The sequence below is a fragment of the Schistocerca piceifrons genome, chromosome 9 (genome assembly GCF_021461385.2).
Source record: "Schistocerca piceifrons isolate TAMUIC-IGC-003096 chromosome 9, iqSchPice1.1, whole genome shotgun sequence".
NCBI classification, from domain to species: domain Eukaryota; kingdom Metazoa; phylum Arthropoda; class Insecta; order Orthoptera; family Acrididae; genus Schistocerca; species Schistocerca piceifrons.
Genome location: NC_060146.1, coordinates 213,647,792 through 213,663,089, shown reverse-complemented (window position 1 = coordinate 213,663,089; position 15,298 = coordinate 213,647,792). Strand labels below are relative to the sequence as shown.

The 15,298-nt window shown below is 39.6% G+C and overlaps 1 protein-coding gene across 3 annotated transcripts in view; it reads right to left on the bottom strand.

Moving 5' to 3' along the window:
- LOC124717381 overlaps positions 1 to 15,298 on the bottom strand; it is a 184,658-nt gene that overhangs the window by 145,737 nt on the left and 23,623 nt on the right. For all 3 annotated transcript variants that reach the window (XM_047244225.1, XM_047244227.1, XM_047244226.1), the window contains exons 2-3: positions 13,338 to 14,281; positions 12,708 to 12,782 (exon numbers count right to left, since the gene is read on the bottom strand). In XM_047244225.1, the coding sequence (XP_047100181.1) occupies positions 12,708 to 12,782; positions 13,338 to 13,902 (640 nt within the window). In that variant the 5' untranslated portion in view covers positions 13,903 to 14,281. The remainder of the gene's footprint in view (positions 1 to 12,707; positions 12,783 to 13,337; positions 14,282 to 15,298) is intronic.

Here is a 15,298-nt window from a genome sequence, read left to right as displayed (position 1 = left end):
CTCTGTATCAAGGAAATTTACTATATTCTAATTTAGAATGTGTTCAAGAATTCTGCAGCATATTGATGTTATGGATATGGGTTCGTAATTTTGTGGGGCTGTTCTTTTACCCTTCTTATATACATGGCGAAAGATTTGTGATAAATGTGATCCAAGTAAAGCACCAATGCTGAAGAATATTCTCTGTAAAACGAAACTGGGATTCTCTCCAGACCTGAGGACTTATTTGTTTGCAACTCTTTCAGTTGTTTTTCAATGCCACAGAAATCTATTCCTATGTTCTCCATGCAGAAGTATGTGTGACAGTCAGGCAATGGCATTTTACATGTGGTTCTCGGCAAGATATTTTCCTAAAGCACAACAGTGGAAGTTTTACACTTAAAACAGGGTCCTACGAACAATATGATTCATATTGACAGGTTGTGTAGGGCATGACAACAACTACAAAATACATAAACAGAAATTTTACACATGCTTACACACTTCATAAGGATGCTAGTAATCAAGGACTCAGCAGCCAAGCTAGCAAGTGCTTGGTTTCTTAAGTGGAAGGTCCATTGATCAAATCGCGCTTCTGGTGCCCTTTCTTGTATTTCATTTCCACGTAATTCTAACAGGTACATACAGTAAACCAAGAAATTGCACAAGAATGGCTTACAAATGTAACTCAAGTTTGTTTTGCAATGGACAAACTGAAAAAACCATGCACATGCCAAAATTCAGTGTTCATTGTAAGTTTTGTACATTGCAATTAATATTGTTTCTTATGTTTATACTATCAGTATTGCCCTAATTCATACAATACTCCACAGGTCACACACTGTACATGCCACACACGTAGAAAATGATAAAAATAGGGAAAGAGGGGGAGAGAGGGAGGGTGGTGGCGGGTTGCAGGCAGGGATATTCGATCCACGGACCTCGCGCTCCTGGAACTATTCGCTAACACTGTTGTCTATGGACTTCTCGAGTGCTAGTGACCACACAAAATATATAAACACACATAAAATTTTCTAAGATGGTTTTCTCGAAAACAGATAAGAGTGACATCTTCCTATTTACATATGTTGAAGTCACTGTCATTCCCTACACATCCTGTCAGTATGAATCAAACTGATGTTGCAAAGTTTGTACGGTTATTCGGCACACACTTCTCCAGTATGTGATTTACTACTGGTTTAAACTTTGCCCGTCTATCATATCGGAAGTAAATTAAGTTCGTTCACTGTCTAAGCAGCAATATTCTGGTATGGAAGATATTTTACGTGAATACGATACCATTCATATTTTAGGATGTACCATTTGGGAGTGTCAGTGCAGAGGTTATAACCTAGAATGCTATGAGGGTACTTACATTACAAGCTTATGAACATAAGGTTCTACATGGGCCCTCTCTCTGAACAGGCATCTACAATTTCACTGACCAGGTATTAAAACACACTGAAACCCAGCTTTTACACTTTTCAAGGGACTTGGAAAAAAAGTGTAAAATAAAATTTTAAGCTCTAAAAGGTATGTATAGGATACCCCCCTGCATTTTCACACTTTGTGTATGATCAGGGTGTATATGCGAACACGAAAAAAAAATTCCCGGATTTTTCTCAGATTTCCCGGTTAAAAATACACTTTCTCCCAGAAGAAAATACACTTTTTCCGTCTTAAGTAACAATGTATTTTTCCTCAGAACTGCAAAACTTATCAATCCTTTGAATGGGTATGGTTTTGGACATGGGCGTAGAATTTCCCGGCACTTTAGAAAACGAAACTCAGGGAAAAAGACATGTTTTGTTAATATCTTTGATGTGCAGCAACAAGTACGCTGCATATTTTTGTATTACGAAAGTATACATTGGAATTCCACCAAACACCGCATGTTACATTACGTATCACTGAAATCGAGATTGCGATGTGCTTTTGTAAGCCAGTCATAGCTCACGTCATGTCATGTAGTCCGCCAATAGCAACATCATTGTTAAGTAGTGGTAACACACAAGTTAATGGTTTAAATTAATGTACACAGTCTTGCTACAAGAAAAGCTTCCACATATAGTGTTGGTCTCTAAGATTAATAAGCTGCAAGAGAAGCTAATCTTTAGCATATAATGTTGATTTTTTTGCGTGTTTTACACTTTAAGATATATCACACAAATGTGCCAGTAAACTTTTTAATAATGACATAAATGTCTGATCTTCAGGGTTCGAAATTCTTCTAAATGGCTCGTCATCAAAGAGCTGATTTTTAAATGAGAGTCAAATGCTGTCTGATTTAAGAAATTCATGATACATTATCAAGCATAGTCCAACTTACGTTAAAGGATGTTTACTTTGAAAGTAACGCTTTTCAAACCAGCATTCACAATATTTTTCTGCGACCTGTTCGAAATAGGTTTGTTTCAGCAGTTGCCAGAGAGCGCCAGGTAACAGGCGACACCGCGCTTGCGCAGCTACCATGACATAGGAAGCCCGTATGTATGTACATGTAAAACACTAAAAGATCTTACATTATGTTGTAAAAGCAGCAAGACATCACAGGGTACTCCAAGAGCATCAGAATTTCGTGAACCATACAAAAGTTTGTGCATTTTTAAACTGCAACTTCGAATGTCCAGATTCCCAATGAAGAAAACCTCGACCTGATATTAATGCCATACATGCTAGAAGATGACAATGTGCACTTGAAACGCAGCGAACAGCTGAAACTGGCCAGTACCATGGAGTTAAAAATTTCATTACAAATACATTGACTGCCTCTGCGGAAAGGGTTAATAAAAGCCCAATTTCTTTAGCAAATAGACAAAAATAACTTAATTGTTCTGCAAGGTGATTAATGCTTGATTGTCAGAAAGGTGAAAACAAAATGAAATCTGAAACTAATAATGTATTTTAGCCTTCCATAATTATGTGAATGTATTTTAATTCACTTGATACCTCCCAGCCACAGATATCCATTTTGTTTTCATTTGACGTGAGAGTAAACGAAGGGGAAACAGCAAAATCACTAAAAGTAAAAACGGGTCACGTGGAGACTACCCACTATAACTAAGGCTGCTCTGCGCATCAGTCCCAGATCTATGATATTTGCGAACCGGGTCAATACTAAAAAAATCAAATTTTCAAAAATATGTGCATCTTGTAGGGCACAACATTCTGAGAAGTTTGAAACACAAAACATATGTGTTCAAGAAAATGTAAGACATGTTATTTGGACTTAAGTGTGCCAAGAAGTGCAGTGCCACGCCTCTTCATACAGCATTCTTCTATCGCACGTCACTGTATTTCGCTCTGCGGAATTGAAACGTGTATATTTTGTAAGCGATGCCATCAAACTATATTCAAGACAGTGGAAATTGAATTTTTCTTAAAAAAAAAAAAACTTGCCATTAATAGCGGATCGGATTATTTGTAATCGGGAGAACAACTGTTCAGAAAATTTGCACTCTTTACTGTCTATTAGCTAGTAACTTGCTGTTTTGTGTGTCATAAAATTAAATATAGGGTACATAAAACCAATATAGACAAGAGACAAGCAAGAAAGTACCCATTTATTCAATCCTTACCTCCTAGCATTTTTCTCTCTCTAATCTTGCTACAGCTTTACATGGCTTGCTTTCCATTCTGCGGAAGAATATACAGGGTGATTCAAAAAGAATACCACAACTTTAGGAATTTAAAACTCTGCAACGACAAAAGGCAGAGCTAAGCACTATCTGTCGGCAAATTAAGGGAGCTATAAAGTTTCATTTAGTTGTACATTTGTTCGCCATTTCAGCCAATAAAGTTTTTGGTCCCTTTTTCTTCGAAGGTGCTACTGTAACTGGACTACAGTATCTGGAGATGTTAGAGAATTGGCTGTTCCCTCAGCTCGAACAAGAAGCACAACAATTCATATTTCAGCAGGATGGAGCGCCACCACATTGGCACTTATCTGTCCGTAACTACCTGAACGTCAACTACCCGAAGCGATGGATCGGCCGCCAGGCAGCCCGTGACAGAGCACTTCATCACTGGCCTCCAAGAAGCCCTGATCTTACCCCCTGCGATTTTTTCTTATGGGGGTATGTTAAGGATATGGTGTTTCGGCCACCTCTCCCGGCCACCATTGATGATTTGAAACGAGAAATAACAGCAGCTATCCAAACTGTTACGCCTGATATGCTACAGAGAGTGTGGAACGAGTTGGAGTATCGGGTTGATATTGCTCGTGTGTCTGGAGGGGGCCATATTGAACATCTCTGAACTTGTTTTTGAGTGAAAAAAAACCTTTTTAAATACTCTTTGTAATGATGTATAACAGAAGGTTATATTATGTTTCTTTCATTAAATACACATTTTTAAAGTTGTGGTATTCTTTTTGAATCACCCTGTATTATCTCACCAAAGTTCGTCAAACGTTTTGCTACATGAAAAATTGAAATTTCGTTATTTAATACTGAAAAAGCTGTTAATACAAATAATACCTAAGACTGGTGTGGTTTCTCAATCAGATGACATCTATTTTGTCACTGTATGCTAGATAAAAGAAAATAGGCCTTTCTAATATTGCAGCAGTTTTGTAACACACACCAAATAAGTGAGACTGGTCATTCTTATAACACAACAGAATATAATTCATGAAGTACCAATATCAAATGCCTTTTTAGGCCCACTATAAGCAAAAAGCTTTATGTTAGGAAATAGCTTCACATTTCATTCATACCCACCAGTTTCTCAAGCATGAGACTGAGTAGTAGTATTACGAAATTTTTATATAAATTTGGAATCGTCTTACTGTTCCATAATTTGTGTGATGTCCCCGTTCCTTCTGCTTCCTCGTTCTAACAATCGAGTCATCACCAATTCTGCAGCTATTCCTGCCACTGTCAAAATTTGTTCGCCGATTAACTTCACTAACCCTCCCAGAATCACCGGTTTAGTTACCCCGCAATTATTCTGTGGTTAGGCGTTATTACATATTTGTAAAAAACGTTTTCTGCGTTACTTCCAAAATAGAACTTAAGCAGCTGCTAGCCGGGGACTGTACAACTGGTCCTCACTGGTGTAGCAATCTGGCCAAAAATTTACTGTCAAAATTTCATTTTCTTGGATACAACAAGAAGATAATATGTAATCTTTCTCACTTGTTATTCCTGTAGTCGCGTATTTCCATTCTGGTAGACTGAATCTATGGATTTCGCTAGTAATTATAACAAAGCTGATCATTTGAAAACCCAATCAATCACATAATAGGACAGTGATTGGCATTCATATGTTCAGCTTTACTCCGCTCAGCTCGTATAGCCCCATTCCCTTTTGTCTGCGGAAAGTTTATTTCTAGATGTGACGAGGATTCTCCTGACAGAGACATCATGTACACTATGCACACATTCAAAAATCAACTTACGACTCATTCAGAAATGAATTTAAAATGTGTTCAAAAATGTTCAAAAACCAACAGGGATGTGTTTCAAAATCATATAAATGATCGAGAGATCAACGTGCACTGGATGCTAGGCGCTTTGTGAAACAAGTTTTTTCCCCCTCGAGAATATGAATTTGGCGCCCCCCTTTTCCCAGTAGCATCTAGCTGCTTGCTGCAACTTCTTGCACAGGCAACAGCCACATTCCTGTAGCTAAAAGCAGGAGAATCTACTGCTCAAACGTGACTCAACTACACATGCGCATGAGCCCGCTCGTAACTGCTAACATGAATCAAATGTAAACAGTTGTGACTTCACGCTCATCGGAGGGAATTTGTTGTTATAAAGTATTGCAGTCTTCCTAAAGCCTTTGACACATTTGCTGTTGGCAGACGCTTGCATGAGGACTATGTGTCTTTGTTGTATATGGCGCATTTCCTTTATAATTCAAGTTATTTTTCTTTTTTTTTCCTCTCGTTTATATTTTAGTGTTGAAGTATTATTCTGCAGTGGGGGAATACAGTAATATCCTTTGTTAGAGTAACGGTTCTTAGCAGTCAAAATTACAAAAATTTAACTGAAAACTAAAACAATGAAAAATTCCTGGAATTCTACAAAATTCTCCGGTTTTCTCCCAGATGAAAAAATTCCCAGGTTTTCCTCAGATCTCCCAGGTCGTATACATCCTGATGATATACGTACATCTAATAAAGGTGTATTATCTAATAAAAACCGCTGGTGTAACAAACCGATAACTGTCTGGGAAATAGGAACATTTGGCTCAATTTCATATGTCATAATCGGCGTTTTTGAATTTATGCAGCTGTCATTCATTATTTAAATAATGAAATACTGCACGACGCGTTTCGAGAAATTTTTTCTCGTTGTCAAGTGCAAACATGTACATACATATTTTGAGTGGTGTTTCAATACGTGTTATTCTGTATCTCTTGCTCTGTAGTCATCTTTATGACATTATCAGGTACTGTGCCTCATGAGATCAGAGATAGAAAAGATTAATATGATTTTAGTAAACTGCAGGAGCATCGAAGGAAAGGTCCCAGAATTAGTACTGCTTACTGAAGATCAGTATTCATCCCCATTCCAAAGAAGAGAAGTTCTAAAGAATGCTCAGATTACCGAAAAATCGCACTTATCTCACATGCTAGCAAAGTCATGTTGAAAGTATTACAAAATAGACTTTACCAATATCTAGATCGAGAGCTACCAGAAGAACAAGCTGGATTTCGGACAGGAAGAGGAACTAGAGATCAAATTGCTAACATTTGGTGGATTGTGGAAAAAGCAAGAGAATTCCACAGAGGTGTGTACCTCTGCTTTATTGACTACGTCAAAGCCTTTGACTGTGCCGATCACAACAAATTATGAAACATACTGAAAAACATGGGTGTACCAGATCACCTCATTCATCTGATACGGAGTTTATACCTTGACCAAGAAGCCACGGTGAGAACTATGTATGGAACAACGAAACGGATAAAGATTCCGAAAGGGGTCCAGCAAGGCTGCATACTGTCACCGTACCTATTCAATCTGTATGCAGAACATGTTATGAGGAATGCGAGGCTAGATGAAGGAGAAACAGGAATTAAAATAGCTGGAATAAATGTAAACAACCTCAGGTACACGGATGATACGATCCTGTTGGCAGAAAGTGAAGAAGAATTGAGAACACTCTTGCTGAAGGTGAAAGACGAAAGTGAAAAGGCCGGTCTTAGGCTGAATGTGAAGAAAACGAAAATTATGGCAACTACACCTACAAATTAGTGAGATATAGGAGGAGAAACCATGGAGGTAGTAACCACATTCAGTTATCTCGGTTCCCAGATCTCTGCTGATGGCGACTGCAGCCATGAAATCCGGAGACGCCTGTTGCTTGGTAGACAGGCGATGTCAAACCTTGATAAGGTTATAAGGTCCAGAGATATAACACTAGCAACAATGATCCATGTTGTGAGGGCTATAGTCTTTCCAGTTGTGATGTACGGATGTGAGACCTGGACCATTAGAAAGGCTGAATGGCGAAGAATTGACTCCTTCGAATTGTGGTGTTGAAGAAAACTTCTTACGAGTTCCATGGACTGCAAAGAGAACCAACAGATCAATATTGGAGCAAATAAAACTAGATTTCTCCCAGGAAGGTCTAATGTTAAAACAAAAGCTGACCTACTTTGGACACACAATGCGAAGGCATGCCTCGCTGGAAAAAACATTAATGCTGAGGAAGATTGAAGGAACTAGAAGAAGAGGACGTCAGAGGATGAGATGGATAGATGGCACCACAGAAGCAATGTGTTCCGAACTGGAAGGTCTACAGGAGAAAGTGCAAGAAAGGAAAAAGTGGTGTGATTTGGTTCATGGGGCCACAAAGAGTTGGAACTGACTAAACGAATAGAGGGAGGGAGAGAGAGAGAGAGAGAGAGAGAGAGAGAGAGAGAGAGAGAGAGAGACTGAAGATTATAATGCATAGATAGTATTGGGAACAGAAATCTGGTTCAAGCCAGACATCAATGACAACGAAATTCTAAGTTCAGGCTCGAACGTTTATCGGCAGGATAGGTTAGTCGCCAGTGGTGGTGGCGTGTTTATTGAAGTAAAAAATTCGATAAAATCTAGCGAGTTTATCACCGATTCTGAATGTGAATTCATCTGGGTGAAACTGAGTATCAAAGAATGGTCTAAAATGGTGATTGGATGCTTTTATAGACCACCTGGGTCAGGATCTGTAGTTGTAGAGCCCTTTAAATACAACTTGCAGAATATCATTAGTAATTTTCCTGATCATACCATTGTAATAGGGGGCGACTTCAACTTGTCAGGTATAGATTGGGAGTGTTATGCCATCAAAACTGGTGCCAGAGACAGGGAATCATGTGGCATTGTTCTGTATGTCTTGTCCAAAAATTACCTTGAGCAGATGGTTAGAGAACCAACTCATGAAGGTAATGTCTTAGACCTGAAATTATTGAATCAGTTAATGTAGAGGAAGGTATCAGTGATCATAAGGCTTTGACAGCATCTATGACGACTGGTCCTACAAGGAATATTAAGAGAGGTAGGAAGATATATTTACTCAGCAAGGGTGACAGAGTACAAATTTCAGAATATCTCAGCAGTCAGCATCAAACATTTGGTGATGAGGACGAAGATGTGGAGAACAAATGGAAAAAATGCGATAGTATCGTTCAATACACCCTAGACAAGTATGTACCGAGTAAGGTTTTAAGGAATGGGGAAGATCCACCATGGTTTAATAGTCACATTAGAAAGGCGCTACATAAACAAAGAGCCCTTCACCTCAGATTCAAAATAAGTAAGAACCCAGCTGACAAACAAATGTTGAAGAAAGTGAAAATGAGCATAAGGACAGCAATGATAGGAGCGTTCAATGATTTTGAAAGTAAGACGTTGTCTACTGACCTGAGTAAAAACCCTAGGAGATTTTGGTCGTATGTAAAATCAGTAAGTGGGTGAAAATCATCTATTCATTCTCTCAGTGACCACACAGGCAACGAAACAGAAGATAACAGACAGAAGGCCAAAATACTGAATTCGGTCTTCCGCAGTTGTTTCACAATGGAAGATCTTAAGACCGTCCCTCCTTTCGATTGTCATGCACATGCTGAAATGGCAGATATTGAGATAACCAATCGCGAAATTACAACCAGCTACAATCGCTTAGTAGTGGTAAGGCTCCAGGACCAGGAGATACGTATAATATTTTATAAAGATTATGCGAAAGAACTTGCTCCCCTCCTAGCAATAATTTATCGTAGATCAGTTGAGCAACGAAAGGTACCAAATGACTGGAAAAATGCGCAGGTCATTCCAGTTTTTAAGAAAGGCCGTAAGACAGATCCACACAATTAAAGACCTACATCATTGATGTCAATCTGTTGTAGAACCATGGAACATGTTTTATGTTCAAGAATTTGGACGTTCTTAAAAAAGAACACCTCATCTATAAAAATCAACATGGATTCCGCAAACAGAGATCCTGTGAAACTCGGCTCGCTCTGTTCCTCCACGAGATCCACGAACAGTGGACAAAGGCGCACAGGTCGATGCCGTGTTCGTTGATTTCAGGCAGGCATTTGAAACTGTCCCGAATTGCCGCTTAATGAAAAAAATACGAGCTTGCGGAGTATTGGAGCAGACTTGCGATTGGATTCAAGACTTTCTTGCAGATACAACTCAACACGTCGCACTTAACGGAACTTAATCAACAGATGTATATATACATACTAGTAGAAAGTGTCAGATGCTCTTTATGGGTAGTGGCAGATGAAGCAGTTGTCTATACCAAAGTAGCAATATCAGGAGACAGTAAGAATTTGCAGAACGACCTGAAGAGAATTGATAAATGGTGCAGACTCTGGCAGCTGACCCTGAACCTAAATAAATGTAACATATTGTGCATACATAGGAAAAGAAATACCCTACTGCACAGCTATACTATTGATGACAAACAGCTGGAGACAGCATCTGCTGTAAAATATCTACGTGTAACTATCCCAGAGCAACCTTGAATGGAATGACCATATAAAACAGACATGCAATAAGTAGACACCAGATTCAGATTCATTGGAAGAATCTTAAGGATGTGTAACTCATCCATGAAAGAAGTGGCTCATAAGGCACTTGTTCGCCCAATTCTTGAGTATTGTTCATCTATCTGGGATCCCTATCAGGGAGGACTGATAGAGAAGATCCAACGAAGAGCTGCGTGTTTCGTCATAGGATCGTTTAGCTTGCGAGAGAGCATTACGGAGATGCTAAACAAACTCCACTGGCAGATGTTTCAAGAGAGGTGTTGTGCAGCACGGAGAGAGTTACTATTGAAAATTGAGACAGCACTTTTCAGGAGAATTCAGACAACATTTTACTTCCTCTCACATATATTTCGCGTATTGACCACGAGGAGACAATTCGAGAAATTAAAGCTAATACAGCGGCTTACTGACAATCATTCTTCCCCCGCACTATTCACGAGTGGAACTGGGTTGGAGGGATCAGATAGTGGTACTGAAAGTACCCTCCGCCACATACAATTTGGTGGCTTGCAGAGTATGATATAGATGTAGATATACTGCTTCCTGCAGTCACATACTGCAACTGAGTTTGAGAAGGCAAAATTGGGGAATACTGATCCTGCCAATACCAGGCGTCTGCATTGAGAAATACAGAAGCATCCGAATCCACCCATCTGCTTTGACCCACGACATCACAAATATGGCGGAAACGACCATGCACTACGACTCCAACATGGCGTTTATGACGTCATTACGTAAACATGACAACAAACATGAAAATACATTGAAAAACCAAAACACACACATTCCACAAAAATCCTAATGAAACTAACGGGACAAGCGTGGGAAATTGGGTTTTTTTTGGATGGGGACAAAGTAAACATAAACAAATTTACACACACACCAACATACCAAACCACACAAAAAGCAAAAAGACAAAACGACAGGGGGGGGGGGCTGACGACACAAAACTCCCCAAATTCTACTAAACGCAAATATCCTCTGGAATCGGACACTTCCCTTGACTCGTGGGTCGGTTGGGTCTTTCTTTTGGTTGTGTATTTTTTGTTGTGTGTGTGCGCGGTGGCCAACCTAGGTTGCGGCACTGGAACTTTGTTGTGGTAAGTTATTTTTCTTGTATTTAGTGTAATTGTTGGGCTCAAGGGAAGTGTTCTGTTCCAATGTGTGGGTGTGGCTATTCCAACGTGTGGTTGTGGCTGTGGGTGTTCCGATATCGGGAGTTGCTGCTGAGTTATATAGATCAAGGGATGTGTTCGATTCCAATTTGTAGGATCGGGATCTGCTGTTGAGCTGTATGGGAATGCCACACCCACACATTGGAACAGAACACTTCCCTTGAGCCCAACACAACAAATACATTAAAAACAAGAAAAATAACTTACACAACAAAGTTCCAGCGCCGCAACCTAGGTCGGCCACCGCACACACAAACCAACAAAAAAATACACAACCAGAAGAAAGACCCAACCCACCCACCCTAACTTCCCCCCCTCGTCCCAAAATAAAATACCCATAAACAAAAAGCAAATGCAAAATAAAAAAAATCTCAATCACACACTACAACTCGACAAAAACTGCAACAAAATAGATCCTCCAGAACTAAATCACAAACCAACACACTCTTCCCCCCCCTCCCCCAGACACAGACCAACCACAGACAGACTTACTCCTCCCATACTTCCTTTTCAAAAACTGTGACTCGCCCACCTGCACCACAACCCCAGGTCCACCCAACCTGCCCCTGTACTTAATAAACTCAGAACATACTTCACGACAAAACGAAAACCAGTCCAGCACACTCCTCTCAATCACGCCAGTCTCATGCGCGCAAAAACTTTGTGAGATGATCTATAACAAAAGACTTCTCGAACAAGGAACCGCAACGTATGGAGCGCCATAGGTTATCCCTACGGCACCACCACATATAACCGTCTCTGGTCCGAGATGCCGGAACTTTTGCCAATGTCATTTCATGCCGACAAACAGCACTTAACCACCTCCGCAATCAACCCAAATAGCTGTAGGAATTTTATCAACTCCAACGGAGTCGTGCCCATCATGGCATGCAATCGCAGACTATTCATTTTATCAGTCATGTCCATACCTAACAAGTGCAACAACAAATGAATTTACTCAAATTAACACACGTTAACTGAAACCAATTCTGCTCCAAATACAGCCAAAACGAGAACTAGCCAAAGAAGCAATAACACCAAACTGAACCCAATACACAACACGAAACCCCTAAGCACACCACCAGAGGGCACCACGAACAGCAACACGACACTTACAAACATGCTACACTCACAAACCAAACTCCGAGCCTTCATGACATCACGCATCACAATAGCCTTACGTCACGGGTCAAAGCCAACAGGTGGGATCAGACGCTTCAGTTGACCCCTACTTTGAACTATGGCATAAAAACTGGCAGACAAAAACCACTCATCAGTATAAAACACTTGTAAAATATGCACAATGTCAAGATTTCCTGTTACTTGCATGACACCATATTCGCAGTTTTGACAAATCACAACCCAACGGTCTCATTCCAACCTAACGTAAGTACCGTGGCTGCACTACATGTCAATCTGACAACACAACTTAGTAAATTTATAAAATAAAAACTATCAGTTTTCTTACATCTCTCCCTGTGTATATGTGGTACTTCACACCATGGGTCAAAGCCAACATCTGGTACAAGTATGTTTAACCCACCCACAAACTGACTGCTTACCTGGCTCCGTCTTCGGAGATGATGGGATTTCATCAGAGCTTAGGCAACAATCATCATCTGTAGTTTCACATTTTTCTGCAAATCAAATGATGCACAGAATCAACATGTGCTGAGACACATGAAAAACATAGAGAGTAATTAATATTACAATACATCATGACGATTCAAGAAATTTTGCTTGAATCGACAAATTAATAGCAGCTAATTAAAAAGCAGTGAATATGAAAAGTTTGTTCACAAATCACATTATGCTCCCATATTCATTTTAGGCAATGCATAACTGAAGCAGAAAAAATATTTATGACATAATTCCCACACTCGATAAATCATAAGAATAGAAAAAATATCAATATTTAACACCTTAGGAGAGTTATATTATGTCACCAGTGAGTAACCTCAATGAAGAATTTACAGGTGTATATTTTTATTCAGTGCAAAATGGTCTAATATAAGCAAACATTTAACTTCAATGATATATATTACAGTTATCTAAATATATGCCATCATCGAGTGTTTTTTTAACAATTTAACTATTCTTATACGGCATAAACCAGGAATCAAAAGCCATCATTAAAGTATCTCAGTAAAATACTAAGGCTGAATTTACAGAATGATGGACACTTCACTTACGTATGATGGCTATCAAAGCTTCTATATAGTCTTGATCTGAAGAAGAGTCTTCGAATCCACAGAATTCAGATGTGTCGGACAGCACACTGGTATCATCAGCGACAGATTCTGCTACCCCCTTGTCATCATCCTTAAGTACACTCGGTTTTGTTTCTGGTTCCTCTATCTGGCCTTCGTCGGCAGGATTGCTAGCAGATGGTGCGGATATCCCATCAACATCACTTGCATCGTTCTCTGATAAACTACAGGAATCTGAGAGGTCCAGGTGCAATTTCCACTTATCACCAACACGCGGTACTTTCTCCCCATGTCTTTCTTCCCCCTTAGCATTAACACTGGACACTTCTGTAGCAGTTTTAGGGGCATTTTCTCTGATCGCATCCTCTGTTTCGCCAACAGCACCGTTATGAAGTTCAGCGTCCTTTGAGGAAACCTCTTTCTCTACACTACTACCGTTGGAATCCGCATTACTGGAGTCCTCTGTGCTCCGCCGACTAAGCGTGGATCGCGACCTGCTGCGTCTTTTAGAACTGGCTGCCTTATCTGCGGATGGTTCTGCATCCATGATGCGTAAATATGAAATACAATGAACTTCTAAGGAGTAATAAAATTTACCGCCCTTTTTTACATTTAAGCGCGAGCTTAGCTCAACGTCATCACACAATGCAACATTCACTTCTCACCACTTAGAAAGATATAAACAGTTCGAATCACGAAGTATCATTATCGCAGAACTGAAGTTGGTTTACCAACACTTCTCCTCACTACGAAGTTTGTACACAACAAATCATTCACACATTCACGGACGCTCAACTCTCCATTTTCTACGTTCCAACGCTGAGAACCGTGTGCAAAGATAATCGTAGAGATATTTCACTACGTATCCTCGGGAGATGGCAAGCGTCAACCGCGCTTACACATCACGTGACGACCGCTGCGCTTTCCTGTAACGAAAACAGAGCATTAGAATAATAGACAATGAGGCTACATATACGACGCTTCGTTACTTCCGCAAGACAAGGTGAAACGCTGTCGTTTATTCTGAATATTACATACGTTAGCGATATGTACCTTGCTTTCACATAGCGAAACAAATATAACTGCACAGATTACAACCCAATGTGGAATTACATTCTTTCGAAACTCGTTCATGGCGTCACAACGTGAACAAACACATCTTCAGCGGCCTGGCGCGAGAGCCTACGTGCTACTATCAAGAGTCTTGCTGATGAACCATTATTATTATTATTATTATTATTATTATTAGCATTATTCTGTTTGCCACTACTTCGTTGGCAGTTAGTATACTTATCTTTGCTCGTGCACAAAGAAATCATTGATTTGCTGCGACGCGGATGTATTACGGCTACTTAAACCTATTAATATTTGGTAATATGTATTGTTTAGGTAGTGACAGCGAAATTTAGAGTACATGTTTGGGGGATGCCGATGGGGGAAACAAAAATATTTTCTTGAAAATCATGTTAAAACCAAACACAACTCTTTGAAAAATAATTTATTCTCATGTACTCAGGTAATTGGAAAAACAGACTTTATTTAGGCACTTGTAGAGCGACATGTAACACATGGGAATGTATCTGGTGCAAAGGTTTAAGTATAACAAAATCATTGCCAGTGTTACAGAGAGAACACATTGCTCATAAACATACGGAAATAAAATCTTTTAAGTGTGTACTTTTTTCGTTGCACAGTTTTAAGTAGCATACAAACCACCATAATATGCAGGCACAGAATGCATTTTATGTATATTTATTGCTGATGGTATGTATCACCCAGAATGGCAAGGTATGATTGCTAAGGTAGTGATGAAACTAATTCGCTTTGTAGGAACCACTGCGCTCCAATAATCCGGAGTAATTGGATTCTTATTTTGGAGTAGTAACATTCAAATCTCCACTTGGCTAGCTGGTTCATCTAAACTACAAGATACAAATGGTTTT